Source organism: Girardinichthys multiradiatus, chromosome 21 (genome assembly GCF_021462225.1).
Source record: "Girardinichthys multiradiatus isolate DD_20200921_A chromosome 21, DD_fGirMul_XY1, whole genome shotgun sequence".
NCBI lineage: Eukaryota > Metazoa > Chordata > Actinopteri > Cyprinodontiformes > Goodeidae > Girardinichthys > Girardinichthys multiradiatus.
Window position 1 is genome coordinate 38,970,254 of NC_061813.1, and position 23,438 is coordinate 38,993,691.

The 23,438-nt window shown below is 40.5% G+C and overlaps 1 protein-coding gene across 3 annotated transcripts in view; it reads right to left on the reverse strand.

Annotated features, from left to right (window-relative positions):
- The window catches only part of rps6ka3b (ribosomal protein S6 kinase, polypeptide 3b), a 66,252-nt gene that overhangs the window by 24,759 nt on the left and 18,055 nt on the right, over positions 1-23,438 (reverse strand). The window contains exon 1 of one of the 3 annotated variants that reach the window (XM_047350018.1): positions 18,823-18,950. The exons of 1 other annotated variant lie outside the window; for it this stretch is intronic. In XM_047350018.1, coding sequence (XP_047205974.1) covers positions 18,823-18,864 — 42 coding nt within the window. In that variant the 5' untranslated portion in view covers positions 18,865-18,950. Of the gene's footprint in view, positions 1-6,429; positions 7,021-18,822; positions 18,951-23,438 lie in introns of those variants that run through there. One more of the 3 variants, XM_047350015.1, reaches the window with a different exon arrangement.

Sequence of the window (23,438 nt, forward strand, 5' to 3'; positions counted from 1 at the left end):
AGCTTCAACAGAACAGAATCAGACAGACTTTCAGAGTGAAACTGAGTGTTAGGTCTGTCTGAAGGTGGATGTTTTTCCCTTTAGTCCCGTGAGTCACACAACAGGTTGAGCAGGCTTGCTGAACACTCATCATCCACACAGCAGGAAATCCCAACACACACAGATGCAGACAGTTGTCATGGAGCCACCCAGACACCTCCTGCGGTTCAGCAACACCAAACAATAAGCCTAGACTCTTCCTGAAGCATCACAGGTCACTGCTCTACAGAAAACTGGATGTTACTGCAGGGTCCTCAACAAACCAAACACATAACAGGCAAATAATCCCTGACATTCATCAACCTCATGCCTACTACCCTTCTTCATACCTGCAGTTCCCAGGTGGGTGACCTGTTGGCTGCCAGGTGCCCCTGAGCATTCTGGGTTCTGTAGTCCCGGTAACGGCTCAGCCTCTGTGGTGCCAACATGCTCCCGAGCATCGACTGCGAGGCAGCAGGACGGAGCCGGCGCCGACTCTACCTCTCTCTCCCTGAGAGAAAGCTTCTCTCCCCTCCTGCCTCCCTCCATTCGTCTCACTTCTTCTATCTTTTTTTGAACTGTTCTCACCTCTCTTTTTCTGTTTGCACCTCTCTCTGTCTCTTCGTTAACGGCTCTTATTGCCCAACGGGAAGGGTTCCACAATTTGTGAGCGAGCTGCGCAGCAGAACGTCTCCGGTTTCTCTGCTAAATTAAATTAAATTTCAACTCGACTGTTAAGGTCACAGTAGTTGCCATCCCAAGAACCTCCTAAAATATTTACCAGTAAAAGTGTCAACTCAGCACTCATTTCTTAATATTTTCCTTTTAAGATTCCAGACTTTTTATAATGTGTTAAAGTATTCTAAATTGATACTTCTTTGCTATTCTCCATAATATTTGGGATAGGACTATACAGTTTCCATGCAACAGACACCAAAACGATGGCTTCATAGACAAAACTAGACGAAAGCATCAATGCTTCCTGAACAGAATCACACAAAACAACTATACTTCCCATAAAAAGATTATGCAACTAAAAATTTAATCAGTGTCAAACATCACAACTCTGGATGGATGACTGAATGATTTCCCACCCTGACTGAACCACTGGGCACCTGAAAGCTACTCTGCAGCGAGAGCAGCTGATAAAAACAGACTGGACGATTTTTCTGACACCGAGGAGTGTTTGGAGGGCTGACAAGTTTCTGAATGTTGACATTTCAAATCATGGCTTTGTGAGTGTGCATTTGTGTGAGTCAGATCACAGATGGAGGATCAGAGCCGAAGTGACAAGATGCTCATGTAGCACCTCCTGATCACAGGATTAAAACTGAAAATCCTGCACCTGTTCCTCAGAAACATCGCACATAAACAGGTATGGTTCACCTGTGGCCACCCACACGCAAACATGACATGGTCATCTAGTCAGCTATTAACCTGGAAATTCACAATGTATATAATGATCAAAATAAGTTGGCAAAACTTAAAACAGGCAGAGAAGCTGTGAATTTTTCAATCAACGCTCCTCTGCTGACTGATGGAGGCCAATTTTGAGTCACACAATCAGAGTTCAGTCTTCTGGGTAGGAAAGCCTGAAACGATGAGGAGGGTGGGTTGAGAAATGTGACTGGGCCAGGCCAACATCAGAGCGTCGGTCAGTTAACGTAAAAAAAAAAAAAATGCGTCAGCCCAAAAGTGTGCAGGCCCACCAGGAAAATGCCCCGTATGCCTAATTACCTTTCCAGCCCGGGAGACGAGATGATAAAGATAACTTAATAGCACAACATAAGCTACAAAATTAGCCAAGAATAGATATACAAAAAGATGACTAGAATAAAAAAATACAAGAAGCTAAGGTAAGCCAAGCTAAACTATGATTAGCTAAAATGAAATCAATTAAACTACAAGATTGGCCAAGCAAAGCTACAAGATTAGCTAAAAGATGATATGGAAAGATGACACCAGATATGAAAAGATGCAAAAAATTAAGATGAGCTACGATAAGAAAAGCTAAAATATAAATTACAAGATTAGCTAACATGAGATATAAAAAGATAGAACAAGCTCAAATATAAGACAAAAATAAGGTTAGCAAAAATACGGCAAGATAAACTAAGATAAGATGCAACATTAGCCAAGACAAGATACGAAAAGATAATCTCAGATAAAATATGATAAAATACAACAAGCTAAGCTAAAATTAGCTAAATATTAAGATTGTTAGTTAAGATATGCTATGCTAAACTGGACTAAACTAAGCTAAATTTAGCTAAGCTAAAATAAGATGAGACACTATGCTAAAATAAATCAAAATAATTAATAAAAATGTTTCTCTATATTTTTGGGTCTAAAATCAACTTTCTTGTGTGTTAAACTGTTATTTTTGGTATTTTTGATAAATGCATAAACAAAATGCCAACTGGTGTATTTGTAACTTGAAACTAGTAACAAAGAGACTAAACGTCCAATTTAAAATTAGTGCTTTGAAAGGTTTTCTATGATTTGTCACAATGCTGGATCAACCTTTGAGTTTACGAGCCTTTTTTACACCTGAATGATTCATAGGTTCATAGTTAAGTTGCTTCACAACCAAAATAATAATATTCCTCTGAATGTGATCCAGTAAAATAAGTGAAAAAGCTGCAGAAGTCCAAAGAAAAACTTCAGAAATCTCATAATCAAGACCACTCTGAAAGATTACAAGAAAGTCTGACATGACAGCCTGGAAGGAAAATATGAAGAAATAAGGAATGATTAAAGCCTGGCATTTCTAAAAAGCATGTAATCTGCGAATCAGGCTATTTTATTAGACCTTTTTGATGGGGTGCACTGATTGATTGGCCAGCCAATTGATTGGTCGGCCGATTGATCTGCCCCAATTTCCTTTATTTGGATGATTGGTGATTGGCCAAAACTTATATGTGAAACCGATCTTATCCACTGATCTCATCTACCTCTGCAAAGGTCTGAAAATCACCCACTTGTACCTTTCTGCTCTGCCTGAAAGAGGGCTGACTGACAGACTCGCCCACCAGGTCACGTGCACGGTACACAACTGTTGAAAATATCGGTTTGCAACATTGAAGGTGTGTCGTGACCTAATGACACCTGAAACTGTCCGTTATGAAGAAAATCGCTATCGGACAAAATCAGAATCGGCAGGTCAGATTTTTTTAAAAGATCATAATCGGTAATTAGCCAAAAAATTGCAATCGGTGCACTACTCCAACCTAAAAATCTATCATGGCTTCTGAACATACAAAAGACAGCAACAGTTGCAGTAATATACTTAGCATTTCCACTTCCGACAGTTTTTATCTTATTAAATAAGTAGCTGACACAGTCCATGTCTACATTTTGCTTTATTCTTTGGAGATATCAACTCAGATGATAATGAGGCCAATTAGTCAGAAATTAACAGGTTTCAGTGGCCTTGCAGCACTTCACATCTGTCCACTATGAGATGTAATTAAGAGGCCATGTGAACAAATTAAATCGGCACAGCAGACCTCCCCAGTGGACACACTATACAGCGATCACATTAAATCAACATAAACGGTGTGCATGTTTTTAACCTTTGTGCAAACAGAGATAACAATGTTACTGATACAGCTCAGCTCCTTCAAACAAACCTCCAGATGTTCCCTGGAAATCTCATTAACAAATCCTTAGAGCAAAAACATGGATCAGGTGTAAAAATAATATTTAATATTTAAAATCTAAAAACTGCTAAGGAAGGAGCTTTCATGTTCTGTAGAGCAAGAATGAAAGTAATATGTTTCCAGATGATTAATTACCCAATTACAATCACTGTGTATGGAGTCAGATTATACACCTTTTATTACAGGTAATCACATGTGCTGCTTGGTCTGTAATTTTTATTAAGGGCATATTGCATGGCTTTATTCTGCAAACATATAGCAAAACAGCAGGAACAATCTGCCTATACAGATTTGTCCAAGAACATATTTCTGAAGAGAGAGAGAGCAGTTTATGACTGGAACAGCCTTTCTCAGATTGGGTCGACAAAGTTAATTAGACTAAATATCTTTATCTGTGTCCTTTTCCTCTTGGAACCGGACTGATTCATCTGTAATAAATCTCTGATGGCAGAGACAGAAACAGCTTTACCAAATGTATTTAATCTGTTGTACATGGGATAAAGAAAGTCCTGATATCCTGTTTGGGATCAAAGGTGCATAAGACTGATTTTAGGACACGTCAGAGCTCTCAGAGAGACGGCGGTAACTAGACTCTCCAGCAGGAACACCCAGAGCTGGGCCCAGATTGTACAGGGCCCCAAGTAGAGTCAGACTGCCCCAGCTTTACCGTCACATTTCTCAACATACATAAAATAAACAGCTGTAAATAAGTTATAGAGACGGTTTTTTTTATATTTGGTCCAGCAAGTCCTGCCTGGTATACAGAGGAAGGGTGACTTAGAGAAAAGATCATTTTTGTCTCCAATACAAACAGGCAGCAGTAATGATTAAACTAGCAACATGTAACACTGTCTTCTGTACGATTCTAACGTACGTTTATCAGTTCTCTTAAATGCCAAATCAAATTTAAAGGAATTAAACAGTTTACACTTGCTTTCGTTAAAGGAAAATAAGGGCTAATCATAGATGAAACTTACTACAAACTGTATTGTATTTCTTTCATTTTCTTTTTTCAAATTGATTTATAACTAACGCACCATTTGTTTTATTTTTTAATTAAATTCAAAAATAAACCAGTGTTAAAAATGTTCAATTTTTTATTCCCTTCAGCTAGGTTGCGCGATCATATTGTGATGATAACATCATATGTTCCGACAACAGTTCTTTTTATTAATGTTGAGAACGGCGATACTGCAGATAACAGATTTATGATACATTTTGCAGCCCTATTAGCAGCATCTCACAAGGCTAGTTTCTTTGGTTTTGTCGTTAGAAAACACAAAACAAAATCATTCAACAGACAGTAAAGATAAATCTTGCGCCTGATAACCTGGACAATTATGGATCAACAATAAAGTCTTCTATAATAATCTCTTTGCTTATTTTAGTTTGGCTAATTTTAGTTTAATTTATTCTCACTTAGCTTATCGTAGCTTTCTCTGGTTTATTGCTTTGGTTTATATTGGTTTTTCGCAGCTTAGCTTATGTTCTTTAGACTTGTCTCATACCTTATTTTTTCTATTTTATCTGACTTTACCTTAGCTGATGCTAACTTATCCTAGCTTACTAAGCCTAGTATTTGTTATAATGCTCAGCTTGGTATTTTTTCCCCATGTTGGATTTTATTAACATATTTCTTATCCCAGTTCAGAAAACCTTATTTTAACGTATCTTAGCTCAGACTAGCTCATTTAGCTTAGCTTGGTTTTTCTTAGGTTTCCTTACGCTAGCTTATTTTAGCTTAGTCTATGGTAAATGGCCTGCACTTGTATAGCATTTATAGTCCGATGGCCCCAAAGCGCTTTGCACGACAATCAGTCATCCACACATTCACACACCGACAGTGGTGAGCTACAATGTAACCACAGCTGCCCTGGGGCAGACTGATTGAAGCTAGGCTGCCATACAATTGGCACCACTGGGGTCTCTGACCACAATCAGCAGGCAAGGTGGTGAAGTGTCTTTCCCAAGGACACATTGATTGAGAGGGACAGAGCAGGGGTTTGAACCGGCAACCCACCGGTTGCAGGACGAACCCCTACCACAGGTCGCCTCCTTATCTTAACTTCCTTGAGCTTGACGTAGTTTTATCTCGTCTTCGTTGAACTCATCCTAGTTTTTCTTACGTAAGCCTATTTTAACATTATTATTAGCTTGTTAGTTTTGCTTTTCTGTCCAGTTTCTTCATGTTTTAAGCACAAACTGGACTGATAGAGTTCTCTGCTGAACCTAAGTTGGTAAAGACGCTGGCTCATCCCTTGGGTTTAGTAGAGTTTTTACACCTGACTGGTTTATAGTTTAGAGGTAAAATGGTTGGGACTGCAAAACATGCCAACGTTTAAAGTAAAACGTTAACAGACCCTCAGAAAGCCCGAAGGACTTGCTGATCACGATCAGTTAAGAAGATTTTAAGAAATTCTAGTTCTTGAAAGATAAAATACAAAGAGAAGATGGCTGGACCAATACATTTTTACTGTACCGCAGGTTAATTTCAAACAGGAAGAGAAATATACCTCCAGAGACATAAACCTTGAGTAAAGGGTAAAAACCTCCATCAAGCATCTTCTAGAAGAGGATTAATCAACTTTCATTGATTACTTCTACTTTATTAGCTATATTTGTTCACCTTGTAACAGCTGATTTAACCTATGAAGTGTAAACTGGGTTTTATGTTTGCCAAGTAAAAAGATGAGCAAGGACAAACATATCTGGCAGCATTAAAGCTCAGCTGACACTCATGATTACTCACAGCCTCACTGAGGGATTTTGGACCACAACACTCTAAAACTCTCTTCACATTTTTCCTGTTTTCCAGCCCAGGTCTCTCCCAGCAGCCACTTCTGGAGCTCCAAGAGGGTCTTTGGCGGCTGCTGTCGGACCCCGAGGTGAGCAGGAGTCGTCGAAGGGACTTCAGCCGACTCCTCAGCGCTCTGACGAGGCCGCCGAGGGTACATGCACATGCCGTTTTGACCTCAGCAGTGCAGCCAGTCATGACTATCTGAACAGAGCAGCTTGGAGGTGCTGCAGGGGATCGTTCGGACTGCGATGGACAGACCAGAGCGGTTGTGAGTCACAGTGTGTGGGAGGTAGGTGGGGGGACCCAGAGGGAAAGGGGGCTGGTTCCAAATCAGGATGGGAAGCGGGATCCCCCCCTTCATTTATTTGTCTGTTTTCATGAACATGCAGCTGTAACCTTCCACCCAGAGTTTCCAGCAGATGTCCTGGAGATCCCCGTTCCCTCTGACAAAACTCTCTGGCCAATCATTAAACTCCACGAGGAGCAGAACTCCCACTTCTATTTCCACACTCTACGCTACGACTTTCACAAAATTCCCCATCTGCAACATAAACATTCCTACATGTGCGCTCTGATCTGTCGTATGAAGGAGGATTATTTTATTTTTTATTCACTTATTCACAAATAAAAATAATGGAGGCACATTGTTTCTGCTTGTGTTTCAGCTCTTGTTTGGTTCAATTTATATTAAGACTTCTTTTAGGAGAAATAAATAATAGAATCTAAACTATATAGGAATATCAGCAGAGTTCCTCAGAAATAAGCAGGATAAATACATTACAGAGAAATGTTGAGCCTGTTTCCTTCGCAGCACATGTTCATCCGTCAGGTTACATTAATTCATCCTGGGTAGGGACTTCACATTCATTTGGGGCTTTTATGATATATTTTAAACTGTATTTTCCAGGGAGGAATGATTCTACAATAATTTCTAAAAACAAGAATTGGGCGCCTACATTTAAATTTACGGTGTTTTTTTTAGCGAGCAAATGTTCAATCAGGTTGAGGCTGAAGCTTTGGGAAAGCTGTTCTAGGAGCTATCCATCTGAAGCCCGTTTGAATGTGTTTGGGATCATTTTCCTGTTGGGAAACCCAACTGTATCCAAGTCTTAACCATCTAGCTCTTGATTTGAGGTGAAGCTGAAGTATTTAGAGGTAGTTCTTCTTTATTATTCCATCCAGCAGTGGAACGGTCCCACGGCATGATGCTGCCGCCACCATGTTTGACAGCTGGCACAGTGTTCTTAAGTTTGAAAGTCTGTCTGATTTTTGTTGTATATCTATTCATCAGAGCTGTAATCCTCAGACAGACAACACAAAGAGGCAGCAGACTCTCGAAACTCGCAGCTTACTTTTGGTTCTTCCTGTCTAGTGTTAATCCTTACTGTCCCTGTAATGCGTGTGTGCAAGATGAACACAAATATGTTTTTCTTCAGTCATTCTTTTATTAAACATCAATAATAATGTATTAATGAGGTGCTGTAAAAGGTGCTCTCTAATAAATTACTTTGGCAAAACAAGAGTTTCAGGTACTTTTAGTGTATTAAGAAAATCAGAGAATTGAAATTACTGTGCCTCCCGGCTATAGACTGCTGGAGATAGGCACCAGCTTCCCTGTGACCCACTATGGAAGAAGCGGTAGAAAATGACTGACTGAAATTATTAAAGAAAATAAAATCAGGTTTCTTTTAAAAAATGAGTAACTTACATCTAGAAATTAGCATCTAAATATCTTGAATCTTCCATTTTTTGATCTCTGCAACAACCTCAGTGTAACACAAATATATGAACCAAAATATCCAGCAAACACAAGCTGACACAGGGTGACAAAAATGAAACATGTCTGAAACTCCCAGCTGATCCACTGAAACCCACTGCAGCAGAAACAATGTGAACACCACCCCCACCACCCACCCCCCAGCAGGAAATCTTCCACCTGTCAGCGCCCCCGTCTCTCCCAAACACAATGTACACAATGCTGCTGATGGTCCGCCTGACATTTCTTGGATTACCTTCACCTGTTGTCGCCTTCTCTCAGCGTGAACTGGTTCCCACACAAAAACCAGTGGGAGACAAACCAAGAACTGGGATCAAAACGGAACAGATTATTTTCTAAAACCCAAAACCGTTATGCAACAAACCAATCAAACAACGCAGGATGAAGAATTCAGTTTTGTTGAGAGTAGTGGACCTCCAGCAGATACAACTCTCAGTTCAGTCCAGAGGTTCTCTGATGGACCATATCGGCTCTGGACCCAACCACAGACACATTTATTTGGTTTTCTTTAAAAAGAAAAAACAACAAAGAACCAGCTCAAAGCTACATGTTTGACATGTCAAAGTGTCTCCAGTAAATGAGCCTTCCTCTACTTTCTGTGGCAGATCTCAGTGCAGAAAGACCATTTATCTGCGCTGATTGATGGACTTGTTTTGTTTGGGAACCATCTTCACGTTGCTGAGATCGATATCTATAAGAAGTGCTGCACACCAGCAGGATTTATAAACAGAATAATGTACTTGACAGTGTTCATAAATGAAAGAGATTTTAAAGGCAGCTTCAAAATCCATCCCTCCATCAAGAAGCAAATGGACTTTTGGTAATAAATAAAGAGATTTAAACGTTTTTGGAGTACCTGTGTTTATTGGACATGCAGATATCTTCAGAAACCATGACAGTGGCTGACTTCAAACATGCCTACCATCACTCTCTGCACGAAGAACTAAACACTGGAGCTGGAAGGTTGTCTACAGGCTTTAGGAGTGTCATTATGGGAATGTTGGACCGTCCTTTCAAAAACACATTTGTGAGGTCAGACACTGATGTTGGACAAGAAGGCCTGGCTACATCCCAAAACTGTTCTGTCGGGTTGAGGTCAAGACTCTGTGCAGACCAGTGAAGTTCTTCCACACCAGCCTTGCTCATCCATGTTTTTATGGAGCTAGCTTTGTGCACCGGTGCACAGTCACCCTGGAATAGGAAGTGGACATCTCATCTCCAACCACTTCCACAGATTGGAAGATGGAATTATCAGCCCCACACCATAATCTCTCCTCCACCGAACTTTAAACTTCCCACAATGCGGTCAAAGCAAGTGTCATTGTCATGGCAACCACCAAACCAAGACTCCTCCTGGCACTGCCAGACAGAGTGGCATTATTCATCCCTCCAGAGAGCGTTTTCCCCTGCTGTAGTCACCAGTGACGACGTGCTTTACACCACTTCATTCGATGTTGATTTTGGGTTTGGATGCAGCAGCTCGGCCATGAAAACCCATTCCATGAAGCTCTGTTCAGATCACCCTTCAGCTTATCTAAAGACCACATGAAGTTTGGAGGTCTGCAGCTGATGACTGCAGAAAATTGGTGACGTCTGTGCACAATGTGACCCAATATCTGCTGCTTTGCTGTTGTTCACAATTCCTTCCGCCTTGTTATAAAACCACCCACAGTTAACTCTGGCATATTTAGTAGCGAAGAAAAATGATGACTGGACCTGTTGCACAGGTGGCATCCTCTCATGGTATCACTGAGCTCTTGAGAGCAACCCATTCTGTCCAGGTGCATCTGTGGAAAATGACTGGAACACCTGAATTCAAAGATTTGCAGCATTTGGCAAGAAGAGGAGGATTTGTCAGTCTTTGAGTAACAATAAAGTGTGGGACAGAGATAGGAAGCAGGAGAAAAGTGACACCGCATTCATCTCCCTAATTAACTCTGGTAATAAAAATAGATCCAACTGGGGCTGGAGGAATAATCCCAACCACACAGCTGATCTTGTTTATCTTCAAACTTTCTGTTTATGGCGCTGAAGCTGAAGGTTTGACGCAAAGCGTTTTCCACGGTTGTTCAGAGCTCCACTCTCACCGGGTAAAAGTGTCACCCCAACGCCCCAAACGTCGATGTAAATGTGTGTGTGGTCATGTGTTTGTGTGCGTTAAGCAGCTTCTCCATGGCAGCAATGATCCAGGATTGACTGAACAGGATTCCATTCCAGACAATCTGCGCCCTCTAAGCCCGTTACGCAACCAAATTAACGGGCCGGATGGTCACCCTACTGACAGATACACAAACGCTCGGGATGCGTCAGGTTGGAGGCAGGACGTGCAGCTCCACCGGCCTCGCTCGCAGCTCAGATTACACACACACACACACACATCGTGTACACACACACACACCACAGAGAGAGCGGTGAGTCAAAGCAGGGGAATACTAAGCTTTATAGAATCATCTGCTGCTAAATGAGAGTTAAACATCTGAGTGTATGAGCTTTGCTACTAGTTTCGAACGCTCCTAGAAGAAGAAGAGCGCCACCTACAGAAAGGCACAGAGAACCAACAAAAAAAAACAAAGCAAAGAACAAGTTTTAAGCAAAATGACTTAAGAGAATCAGGAATAATCTGAACCAGAAGAATTTGGACATTTCACAATATTATTTATGTGTTGGATACACAGCATATCCACAGCAATGTGCACTTTATTTTTTCCTTTCTTTTCAAGGACCTGGACTTTCCTTAGCATCCTAATCTTTTCCTAATCATTTTAAGCTGTTTTGATCAATACTTCTTATAACTTTTTTAAGATCTCTGACCTTTGGCTTGTTCTTCTCTAAAAGAAAAGAATTTGTAACCAAAACTACATTTTTAATCATTATTGAGAGTTGCAATAAGAAAAATAAACTCATCTGTTACTGCAGTAGCATAATTCAGAAATGTTCCACCTTTAAGTTAATGTGCGCCCTATAAACAGAGGCTCATAGCAGTCAGGGCTTCAATTCCTGACCTCAGGACCTTTGCTGCATGTCGGTCTGCCTTCTGAAAACTGTGGATAAAGACCCCTAGTGGCAAAAAAGTCTAAAATATTAAGGAAATAATAGTTCTGAACAAATCCCAACGATTCCTAAGTGATAAATATCACTGAAGCAAGTTTTTTTTTATCTTTCTGGGAACTTTTAATCAATATCCTTGACTTCCTGTTTTCCTGGGGTAAAAAAATGATGTGACACAGAGGTCAATTTCTCTTAGCTACTACTCAAAATGAGAAAGACAACAGAACATGCCATTAAAGTAAGCCAGCTGTGTGTTGAACATTATAAGTCCAAAAATGGTTACAAATGGATCTGGACTTTCCCATATCTGCAGTCAGAGCAAACGTTAAAAGGTTACAAACTAGTGTTGGACTGTGAAGAACAGGTCGGTCCAGAACCACAGAGAGTGAGGAGGATGGTGGGAGATGGCGGTACAGAAAAAGAAAAGTCTCTGATGTTAAAGTGTGCCATTTACATGTCAAATCCTTGTTTACCAGACATCCCAGGAATCAACCCTTTTCTGTCCTACCATCACAAACATCAACCTATGGAGTTTGTTAAACTCTACTGAGACTTTACCAGGAACCCTGACCTTTGCTCAGGTGATACTAAGGTGTGCCAGTGTGAAACTAAGGATGCTCCTCATGCTCAACAGGTCTGGCTGGTTATCGTATCATTTCTGGTCACTGAGGAAAATACAAAATATCATAATAGGAACTGTTGGTTATTTTGATAAGGATAACTTTTAGCTGATGTTTGTAAACCTTAAAAACTGAAAGTTTGAACCATGTTTTCCTCTGTTGGTACCATGAGATCTTCCATAAATACACATCTGAAAACAAGATTGAATAGACTTATTTTGTGCTGTTTAGTGGAACAACTGCACGTGATAATTCATGTTTTTAGAGCAGAATGTGTGTGAGTGGAGCTCTGACTGTATGCAGTGACAGAGAACTGATATATAAATATTTTCTTTTCTTATTGTAATAAACATCACTAAATATAGAAACAACATTCATATCACCCATTCTTAATGCCCATTGTAAAGTACAGTGGAGTATCTATGATGCTGTGGGCCTGTTTTTCTTCCAAAGGCCTTGAGAACTTAGATAGCATGACAGCATGATCTGGACATTTTGAATAAAAATCTTGAAGATTGATTGTCGCAGAGTCTTTCAGAGGGGAAATAATCCAAAACAAATTTCCAAATCAACACAGAAATTACTTACAGGACTAAAAACCTTCTTCCATGGCTGTCCCTGTCCTCAGACCTGTGGGCTGAGCTGACGAGAAGACCCAGGATTGCTTAAAAGATCCCTCTCTGTGTGCTCCAACCCTAACAAATGTTCTAGGAGAAAGGTTTTCACAGCATGGGTGCCAAAAGGTGTGGAGGATGCTGCGTTTCATTACAAACAAGCTGAAAAACAGACGGACCTCGCTCCAGGAGAGGACTCTACATCCTTTTTAATGATAAAATATGTCGACAGCTGAATGCCATTTCAAAGTAACTAAGAAGTCCATTGATATCATAAATAAGTTCTCTAATGAAGCCAGAGATGTGAGCGGTAGCTGCTGCATTATTGTTCACTTTAATGGAAGGGATGCACAGATAAACTCCTACGTTTTCATTTAATTCAGGGTTTCCGAGGTGTTTCCGAAGTGAGAGCGGGACCACTCATCTGAATACAGGAAAAATAAAGTCTGCATCTTATGAAAGAGATGGAGGAAGACGGAAGATGTAGGAGGACAAGCGGAGAAAGAGAGGCAGATATAAGGGCGAACTGTATAGCATAGTGAGAGCGAGGGAGCATTAAGAATGGATGAGGAGGAGCAGAGGGAGGACATCATCATTAATTCAAGACCTTGCAAGAAAAAATCCTCAATCAGAGCTCTGCACTCGCACACAGCCTCAGATTTCTTTTTTCTGCTGGTAACCGCCGGCCGCGTAACCAGACAGGTGGGAATCAGGAGATAAAAACAGCAGCGCCAGGTGGTCATAAAGCTCTGCCGGTGGTCTCTGTGAAGACAAACTACTGTGACAGAATATTTCAGTGAAAGCTTAAAAACAGAGAAACCTGCTCCAAGCGACTCACGTCTAAAACAAGTTTTCTGCTGTTAATGATCTAAAGCAACTGGAATACGACTTCCAGGAATCTTGTTAACTTTTCAACCAGTAACAATGAAAAGTCTTCAGGATTTTTTAACATGTCTGATCTAATCTGTGATCATTTAAATGGTTCACTTTCATCCTTTATGCCCAAAGATTATCCATAAAACCTGGAAGAGGGTATCTTGAGGAGCTAACTAATTATAGATGAGTAGACACTTAAGTAATAACTTCAGTGACATTGTAGTTTGTTGTGTAATTTACATAAAATACAAAAACTCCTGATCTAGGCTCCATTTCATGAGATTATCCTTCAAAGGAGTCAGATTATATGATAATCTCTTAAACTGATTTTGCTCCAAAGTTTTCCAGGCTTCCTGGAGGTTTTAATGTCATTCTTTGGACTTTGACAGCTCCTTTTCACCCTATTTTGTACCCAGTCTCTTTACCTGCCTATGACAGGATTATGTGGACCGCTTATCTAAAAAATCTGGACAAATTAGAAGTAAAAGAAAGTCAGACCTTAAATAAATATTTAAAATCTCCTATTCTGATAAAAAACAATCAGAATAAGAGATGAAGTGTTTAATAAACAGGACAAGAGTCAAGCAAAGACCTTTGACACAAGACTTGAAAGCTGCAGCTTCACCATCCTTCAGTTTAGCACATACAACCGTGATTCCCAACCTTTGGTCTCTAAAACGTCTCTCAAAAACATGACATCGTTGCTCAAACACACAGAAAAACGGCTTCAAACCACTGCAAATGACACACAGCCGAGAAGATAAAAGACCATCAAGTAAATCAGCTTTAAAAGAAAGCAGACAGCAATATAATGGCTGCCAGTTTGAAACTAGTTGAAATGATCACAATTAATTATACAGTTAACTGACAGCTGGGAAAGGTCCTTTAAAGAAAGTAAAACATATTGCTAGTTATCTGTCCCAAAAACATCTCACAACGTGGCTCTGCTCTCTTATCCTCTACCTCACTCTTCTTTTTTTACTCAACCTGTTTCTCATCAGGGGAAATCAAAGACAAAAACATGCAACAAGCATGCAGGGAAAAGTAGCAAACAGCCACAGTGAGACTGCACAGCAGCAAGTAAATAATTCAACTAAACAAGGCTCAGGTGTTGGAAGAAAGCTCTGCCAACCGGATTATAACACTAATGTCACAATCGTCCCAATGGGAATGAGACAGAAAGAGTCTGCACTTGTGTTTCATGCACTAATGAGTTAACAGACTCAAGAGTCAAGGACTGGTTGAATTTAAAGGAGAAGGTGCAAATCCAGGAGAGTATGGACCTAACACCTCGCAGAAAAGCTGAGACGGAAAAATAGAATGAATCAATCCAGAGCAGCAGATCATCTCCTCTCTAACCTCATTACTTTAATCTAGTAAAATACTGCAGCAATAAATGTTCATTAAAACCATCACATGCTGGTGTAGATGTTCAGTCATCTAGGACACGACTCTCCGTAGTGACTTTGGACTTTTATGGAATTAAACAATAAAAACAATTAAATCAATACTATTTTAAAAGTAGGATGTTAGTGGTTGAATGGATTGATAAAAAGTTATTTCTAGTAGATCTAGGGCTTTAACTACAACATTCACGTATTTACCAGTAAAATATTTGGTTTTTCACAAAATAAAAATGCATGAATAAATAGCAACATATGATTAGTTGCCAGGCTAAATAACACAGTAACATAAGATATAACTCTTTGAAAGTTTTTATAATCAGAAACGTAGAAAATGTGGGAGGAGCAGTTTAGAAACATAACATCTGTTCATATTTATGTCTACCTGAAAAATACAGCAAGGAAAAAAAACGCCATACATTTCAATACTTTTCAGGACTGCTTAGAAACTCTGGTTTTAATTCAAGTTGTACAAGGCAACATATACTTTAAGCCCAAAATAACTCACAAGCCTGGCAGGTTTAAAGTAATATTAAAGTCCACTATTATTACTGCTCTTATGGCTGATAACTGATTTATACAGATATTACAGGTCCTTCTCAAAATATTAGCATATTGTGATAAAGTTCATTATTTTCCATAATGTAATGATGAAAATTTTACATTCATATATTTTAGATTCATTGCACACTAACTGAAATATTTCAGGTCTTTTATTGTCTTAATACGGATGATTTTGGCATACAGCTCATGAAAACCCAAAATTCCTATCTCACAAAATTAGCATATCATTAAAAGGGTCTCTAAACGAGCTATGAACCTAATCATCTGAATCAACGAGTTAACTCTAAACACCTGCAAAAGATTCCTGAGGCCTTTAAAGTTCCCATCCTGGTTCATCACTCAAAACCCCAATCATGGGTAAGACTGCCGACCTGACTGCTGTCCAGAAGGCCACTATTGACACCCTCAAGCAAGAGGGTAAGACACAGAAAGAAATTTCTGAACGAATAGGCTGTTCCCAGAGTGCTGTATCAAGGCACCTCAGTGGGAAGTCTGTGGGAAGGAAAAAGTGTGGCAGAAAACGCTGCACAACGAGAAGAGGTGACCGGACCCTGAGGAAGATTGTGGAGAAGGGCCGATTCCAGACCTTGGGGGACCTGCGGAAGCAGTGGACTGAGTCTGGAGTAGAAACATCCAGAGCCACCGTGCACAGGCGTGTGCAGGAAATGGGCTACAGATGCCGCATTCCCCAGGTCAAGCCACTTTTGAACCAGAAACAGCGGCAGAAGCGCCTGACCTGGGCTACAGAGAAGCTGCACTGGACTGTTGCTCAGTGGTCCAAAGTACATTTTTTCGGATGAAAGCAAATTCTGCATGTCATTCGGAAATCAAGGTGCCAGAGTCTGGAGGAAGACTGGGGAGAAGGAAATGCCAAAATGCCAGAAGTCCAGTGTCAAGTACCCACAGTCAGTGATGGTCTGGGGTGCCATGTCAGCTGCTGGTGTTGGTCCACTGTGTTTTATCAAGGGCAGGGTCAATGCAGCTAGCTATCAGGAGATTTTGGAGCACTTCATGCTTCCATCTGCTGAAAAGCTTTATGGAGATGAAGATTTCATTTTTCAGCACAACCTGGCACCTGCTCACAGTGCCAAAACCACTGGTAAATGGTTTACTGACCATGGTATCACTGTGCTCAATTGGCCTGCCAACTCTCCTGACCTGAACCCATAGAGAATCTGTGGGATATTGTGAAGAGAACGTTGAGAGACTCGAGACCCAACACTCTGGATGAGCTAAAGGCCGCTATCGAAGCATCCTGGGCCTCCATAAGACCTCAGCAGTGCCACAGGCTGATTGCCTCCATGCCACGCCGCATTGAAGCAGTCATTTCTGCAAAAGGATTCCCGACCAAGTATTGAGTGCATAACTGTACATGATTATTTGAAGGTTGACATTTTTTGTATTAAAAACACTTTTCTTTTATTGGTCGGATGAAATATGCTAATTTTGTGAGATAGGAATTTTGGGTTTTCATGAGCTGTATGCCAAAATCATCCGTATTAAGACAATAAAAGACCTGAAATATTTCAGTTAGTGTGCAATGAATCTAAAATATATGAATGTTAAATTTTCATCATGACATTATGGAAAATAATGAACTTTATCACAATATGCTAATATTTTGAGAAGGACATGTACATAAATAGTGGGGAGAACTGGTTTTTGATACACTGTCAATAGATACTCTTCAACTGTGAGTGATGGAATCTAAAACAAAAATCCAGAAAATCACATTGTGTGATTTTTAAGTAATTCATTTGCATTTTATTACGTGACATAAGTATCTGAGCACCTACCAACCAGTAAGAATTGAGGCTCTGTCAGGCCTGTTAGTTCTTCTTTTCTCCACTCATTACCTGTATTAACTACACCTGTTTCTACTTGTTATCTGTATAAAACACACTTGTCCACACACTCAATCACACAAACTCCAACCTCTCCACAATGGCCAAGACCAGAGAGTTGTGTACGGACATCAGCCCAGAACTACACGGCAGGACCTGGTCAATGACCTGAAGAGAGCTGGTACCACAGTCTCAAAGAAGACCATTAGTAACACACTACACCACCATGGATTAAAATCCTGCAGCTAGGTCCCCCTGCTCAACCCAGCACACGTCCAGCCCCATCTAAGGTTTGCCAATGACCATCTGGATGATCCAGAGGAGGAATGGGAGATGGTCATGTGGTCTGAGGAGACAAAAATAGAGCTTTTTGGTCTAAACTCCACTCGCTGTGGTTGTAGGAAGAAGAAGGATGAGTACAACCCCAAGAGCACCATCCCTACCATGAAGCCTGGAGGTGGAGACATCATTCTTTGGGGATGCTTTTCAGCGTCTGTCAGATATCTGTAATGGCAAACAGAGGTTTCTGCACCAAATATTAAGTTTTGTTTTTCTGTTGTATTAAATACTTATGTCATGCAAAAATGCTTATTAATTACTTAAAAATCACACAATGTGATTTTCGTTTTAGATTCCGTCACAGTTGAAGAGATAAAAATGATAAAAATGAAAGACTTCCACATGCTTTGCAAGCGGGAAAACCTGCAAAATCTGCATTGTATCGAATACTTGTTCTCTCCACCGTATTTCTCTACTCTTTCGACATCGTGTAACAATAAGCAAACCACTGATACTGCTTCTTTGCTTCAGTTAAACACCCACACTCCCCTGCTGCATCACTATTACCGTCACATGACCAAACAAATACAACATATCTGGGAATTCAGATGGACTCTCACTCTCCTTGATGGCAACATCTACAATAGATATTAGTGGCCCCAAATCAATGAGACTCTATTCTTTAGAGACAACCTAGAGAGGCAGACACACAATGACAAATCCCTGGAATGTCCAAATTCACCCTAGAAATGTCCCTTTGTTTATATTTAGGTAGGCCCCGCCCACAGGATGGAAATATGTTAAAGGTGAACAATGCAAAAACTGAAATGTTAACTAAGCCCTGCAGCACGGCCACACTTACAGCAGAAACCACATTCACACTCTTAAAAGGCTTCATTATTCAGTAAAGAGCCTTTCCCCCCAATCATTAACACATCAGGAGGTCAATGTGAAAAACAAAGTCTGATATTAAACATCCTTCATGCAGCAAAACAAATAACTGCTCCATCCCACCACATCTTACTCACAGCTGAGGAGCAACAACTGATAAGAAAACTACTGTTTTTTTCTGTTTAGTTGGAGCCCTGATGATGAAAAAGTCCAAAAGCAGCACAGTGCAAGTTTTAAATGAATGACGGCTCTTTTACAGAAAACATGCGGTGAAGCCGAGGCTGCAGACAGTTAAACAGCTGAGTTTTAAACTGCTGCCAAAGCAGATCTCTGTGTCAGCTCACAGCAGCGTGCTAAACCTGGAGAAAATCCTAAAAACAGCGAGGATGATCAAACCCGAGTATCCACAAGAATCCAGGTGACCTCTACCTGGTACTGTCTGTTCCGGACGTAAAACAGAAGTGTCTTCATGGCGTTCCTCTGCTGCAGCCGCCGCACTCAGACTGATTAAAATGTCCAACACAGACGCTTTAAATCCATCCAGCTGTTGGTCGCGGCGATAAGAGAACGTCCTGTGATTGTTTCCCTGCTGCAACATCTGCACAGGAAGGCACACATCTGGCCCCGCCCACAACATGCAAACAAACGCAGACAAGACTAACTTTAAAGCCTCTCAGACCTCCATCAGCAGAAAACACGCTTTACTAAAGCCTGAGGCACTGACAACTTTGTAAAGCTGAAACATTCTGTAAATAGCAGGATAAATGAAAGCTAAGTGAAAAGGATGTTCAGTGATGGTTTGGGAGCCCAACCTGCAGCTGAGATGGAAAACCTGTGAGCATCTGACATGAAAGTCCTCAGGACAGGAAGAGCGAAGGAGGAAGGGTGGTCGGTTTGTCAATCATCACATTCCAGCGTCTGAACGTCATTTCAGGGCATCGCCAACAGATTGGACACAAAAGTTTAAACCTGTACCAGTTTGAACTAAATCATCATCAAAAGTGTATGTTAAAAAAAGAGGTTTAATTTAGATAAATTATTGTTAGTTTCTGTTATTTAATATTTTTAATCTTCCCAAGATTTAATAAAAGGTTAAAGCACGAGCCAGTTTGAGATTTTCCCAGTAGGAGCCCCAATTAAAATCCCTGTTTTACAGTAACTGTGTACTTAGAAAAATAATTTAAACCAAAGTGTAGACAATGTGATTCCTACTGTTGCAAAGATGCCAAAATAATGTCATCGGTAATTTAAAACTTTAAAAAATGTAAAAATATGCTCAATTTAATCTAATTTAATCTAAACCACTAAAAGGATGCTGGATTTTTATCAGTAATTAAAGCTTTCATTAGCTCTGCATCCTTCCACCATCATCCCAACAACAACAGGATGTTGATTTTAGATCAGAGTCTAATCAGAAGAAGTCTTCAGTCTGTCGTCGCTAACATCAGTGTTTGCTGAGCGATTTCTGCTAAATAAAATGAAAGTTTCATTCGACCTGCAGAGGTCTTTTTATCTTTAGTTTACAGCGGAATTAAACAGCAAAAAGTTTGAATTTTATGTAGGAATTATTCTGCCGGGGATTATTGCATGAATTAATATAATAATAATGAAAATATAAAAAATGAACCATGTTGTAAACAACGCATGGCTAATTAGGTAAAGGTCTTACCGGCAGGAGGGGTAAACTGGGTTTTTATTAAAAGGAAGAAAAGCAGAAATGTGTTTTTGTGAGCAGCTCAGACATGTCCAGACATGACGCCTGATCTGCCTCAAAGACTGCACATCTGTTTTCAAGATCTATGCATCATTTACCTTTTTACCAAACTACCAGACAAATAAAGTAATAAACAAAGGTTTGTAAGTATGAGATGGTGTTCAGCTTCTCATTTTGAAGATTTAAAAGTAGCTTTTGATCTGAACTGTCATGAATATATCAGCTGAAATGTGACAAAGACAACTAGTTTGAGCAAAGATAAAAACAGCATCATAGAAGACTGAAGAAAACAAGTAAACTGTGGTAATTAAACATTGTTGGGCTGCCTTGGCTGAGGGTGAAAAGGCCGACCTCTCTGGTCCTGCAGTTTCTGCTTCCTGATTGGTCAGCTCCTGCACACAGAGCTGCGCCGGGTTCAGGAAAAGAGGCGCCTGGTCACACGGATTACATCATCATCATCATGACCTCACAATGGCAATCCCCACAATGCCTCTTTTTTACAGCACAGACATGCAGACTGACCCTGCCTGTTACCACAAAGGAATGCACCGACTGAAACCAAACAGCGGAGATGAAACAAATCTGAGCTCATCTTCCACTCATTATCAGTGTTTTCCTCACATCACACAGATCGCTCCTCCCTCTTCCTATCATTCAATATTTCCTCTTTCTCTGCCTCTCTGCATCAATCAATATCCTCGGTAGCCAGCGTGGGAGGGGCAGAGGTTTCCATTTTAGGTGTTTAGGTCTGTGAGTGCACACTTCCTGCATCCCTTCCAAAAACAAAACAGAATGACCAAAGACAGAAATAAATCCAGGGCCCAGCCAGAATGCTAGAATAAATTCACTCTGGTTTAGGAAAAGCTCAAATAACAAATCGCCTCCAATCTGTATGGGTCTTTCTGTCTAAACATCCTGAAAACACCGGAAGGTTCAGCAGTTTTAAAAGGTCAGGGTTTAACGTTAATAATATATATTTTAGAAAAAGTTAATGTTGAATTTTAACTTTTTAAAGACTTTTTCAGGGATTTGTTCAGTCCTATGTGACATAGACTTACACTTCTTCTCTGATCTTTAGTTTGTCTCGTACACAGCTGACTGACAGTTTAGGTACACAGCTGCCCCTCCATGACCAAATAAAGGGGAAATAGCAGAATTTCTTCTTTTTTTTTTTTATCCATCTAAAGATAAGTGAAGTGTTTCCAACAGATTTGCTAGTGTCCAAGCTCATCCAGCTGCTAGTTAGAGCTGTACAATGTTAGGAAAACAAGCAATCATGATATTAGTGTTTATTCTTGTGATCGGTTGTGCTTAACTCAAATTTCTGACTAATCTTCTATCACATCGTAATGTTGTTCCACCTGACTCTTGTTGACAAAAATCTATTTCTTGTGAGTGTCCAGGTCAGTAAAAGTCTATCCGACAGGGCAAATATATTATTGGTATACTGAGTGTGAATGGATGGCTCTTAAAAATATTGGCCTACAGAAGATTTGCATCCAAGCAGTCCTTTATAGTTGAAATACTGCAGTTATTGACATTGATGTGACAATTTTGATTTGATATAGTGTGCACAGTGTGCAGCAAGAAGGTCTGGGGTTAGAATCCCAGCCTGGGATCCTTCTGGAGTTTGCATGATCTCCGCCATGTACAGGTCCTTCTCAAAATATTAGCATATTGTGATAAAGTTCATTATTTTCCATAATGTAATGATGACAATTTAACATTCAAATATTTTAGATTCATTGCACACTAACTGAAATATTTCAGGTCTTTTATTGTCTTAATACGGATGATTTTGGCATACAGCTCATGAAAACCCAAAATTCCTATCTCACAAAATTAGCATATCATTAAAAGGATCTCTAAACGAGCTATGAACCTAATCATCTGAATCAACGAGTTAACTCTAAACACCTGCAAAAGATTCCTGAGGCCTTTCAAACTCCCAGCCTGGTTCATCACTCAAAACCCCAATCATGGGTAAGACTGCCGACCTGACTGCTGTCCAGAAGGCCACTATTGACACCCTCAAGCAAGAGGGTAAGACACAGAAATACATTTCTGAACGAATAGGCTGTTCCCAGAGTGCTGTATCAAGGCACCTCAGTGGGAAGTCTGTGGGAAGGAAAAAGTGTGGCAGAAAACGCTGCACAACGAGAAGAGGTGACCGGACCCTGAGGAAGATTGTGGAGAACGGCCGATTCCAGACCTTAGGGGACCTGCGGAAGCAGTGGACTGAGTCTGGAGTAGAAACATCCAGAACCACCGTGCACAGGCGTGTGCAGGAAATGGGCTACAGGTGCCGCATTCCCCAGGTCAAGCCACTTTTGAACCAGAAACAGTGGCAGAAGCGCCTGACCTGGGCTACAGAGAAGCAGCACTGGACTGTTGCTCAGTGGTCCAAAGTACTTTTTTCGGATGAAAGCAAATTCTGCATGTCATTCGGAAATCAAGGTGCCAGAGTCTGGAGGAAGACTGGGGAGAAGGAAATGCCAAAATGCCAGAAGTCCAGTGTCAAGTACCCACAGTCAGTGATGGTCTGGGGTGTCGTGTCAGCTGCTGGTGTTGGTCCACTGTGTTTTATCAAGGGCAGGGTCAATGCAGCTAGCTATCAGGAGATTTTGGAGCACTTCATGCTTCCATCTGCTGAAAAGCTTTATGGAGATGAAGTTTTCATTTTTCAGCACGACCTGGCACCTGCTCACAGTGCCAAAACCACTGGTAAATGGTTTACTGACCATGGTATCACTGTGCTCAATTGGCCTGCCAACTCTCCTGACCTGAACCCCATAGAGAATCTGTGGGATATTGTGAAGAGAACGTTGAGAGACTCAAGACCCAACACTCTGGATGAGCTAAAGGCCGCTATCGAAGCATCCTGGGCCTCCATAAGACCTCAGCAGTGTCACAGGCTGATTGCCTCCATGCCACGCCGCATTGAAGCAGTCATTTCTGCAAAAGGATTCCCGACCAAGTATTGAGTGCATAACTGTACATGATTATTTGAAGGTTGACATTTTTTGTATTAAAAACACTTTTCTTTTATTGGTCGGATGAAATATGCTAATTTTGTGAGATAGGAATTTTGGGTTTTCATGAGCTGTATGCCAAAATCATCTGTATTAAGACAATAAAAGACCTGAAATATTTCAGTTAGTGTGCAATGAATCTAAAATATATGAATGTTAAATTTTCATCATGACATTATGGAAAATAATGAACTTTATCACAATATGCTAATATTTTGAGAAGGACCTGTATGTGCAGGTTCTACACAGGTACTCCGGCTTCTACCCACAGTTCTATGATAGAGGATAGAGTGGTGACT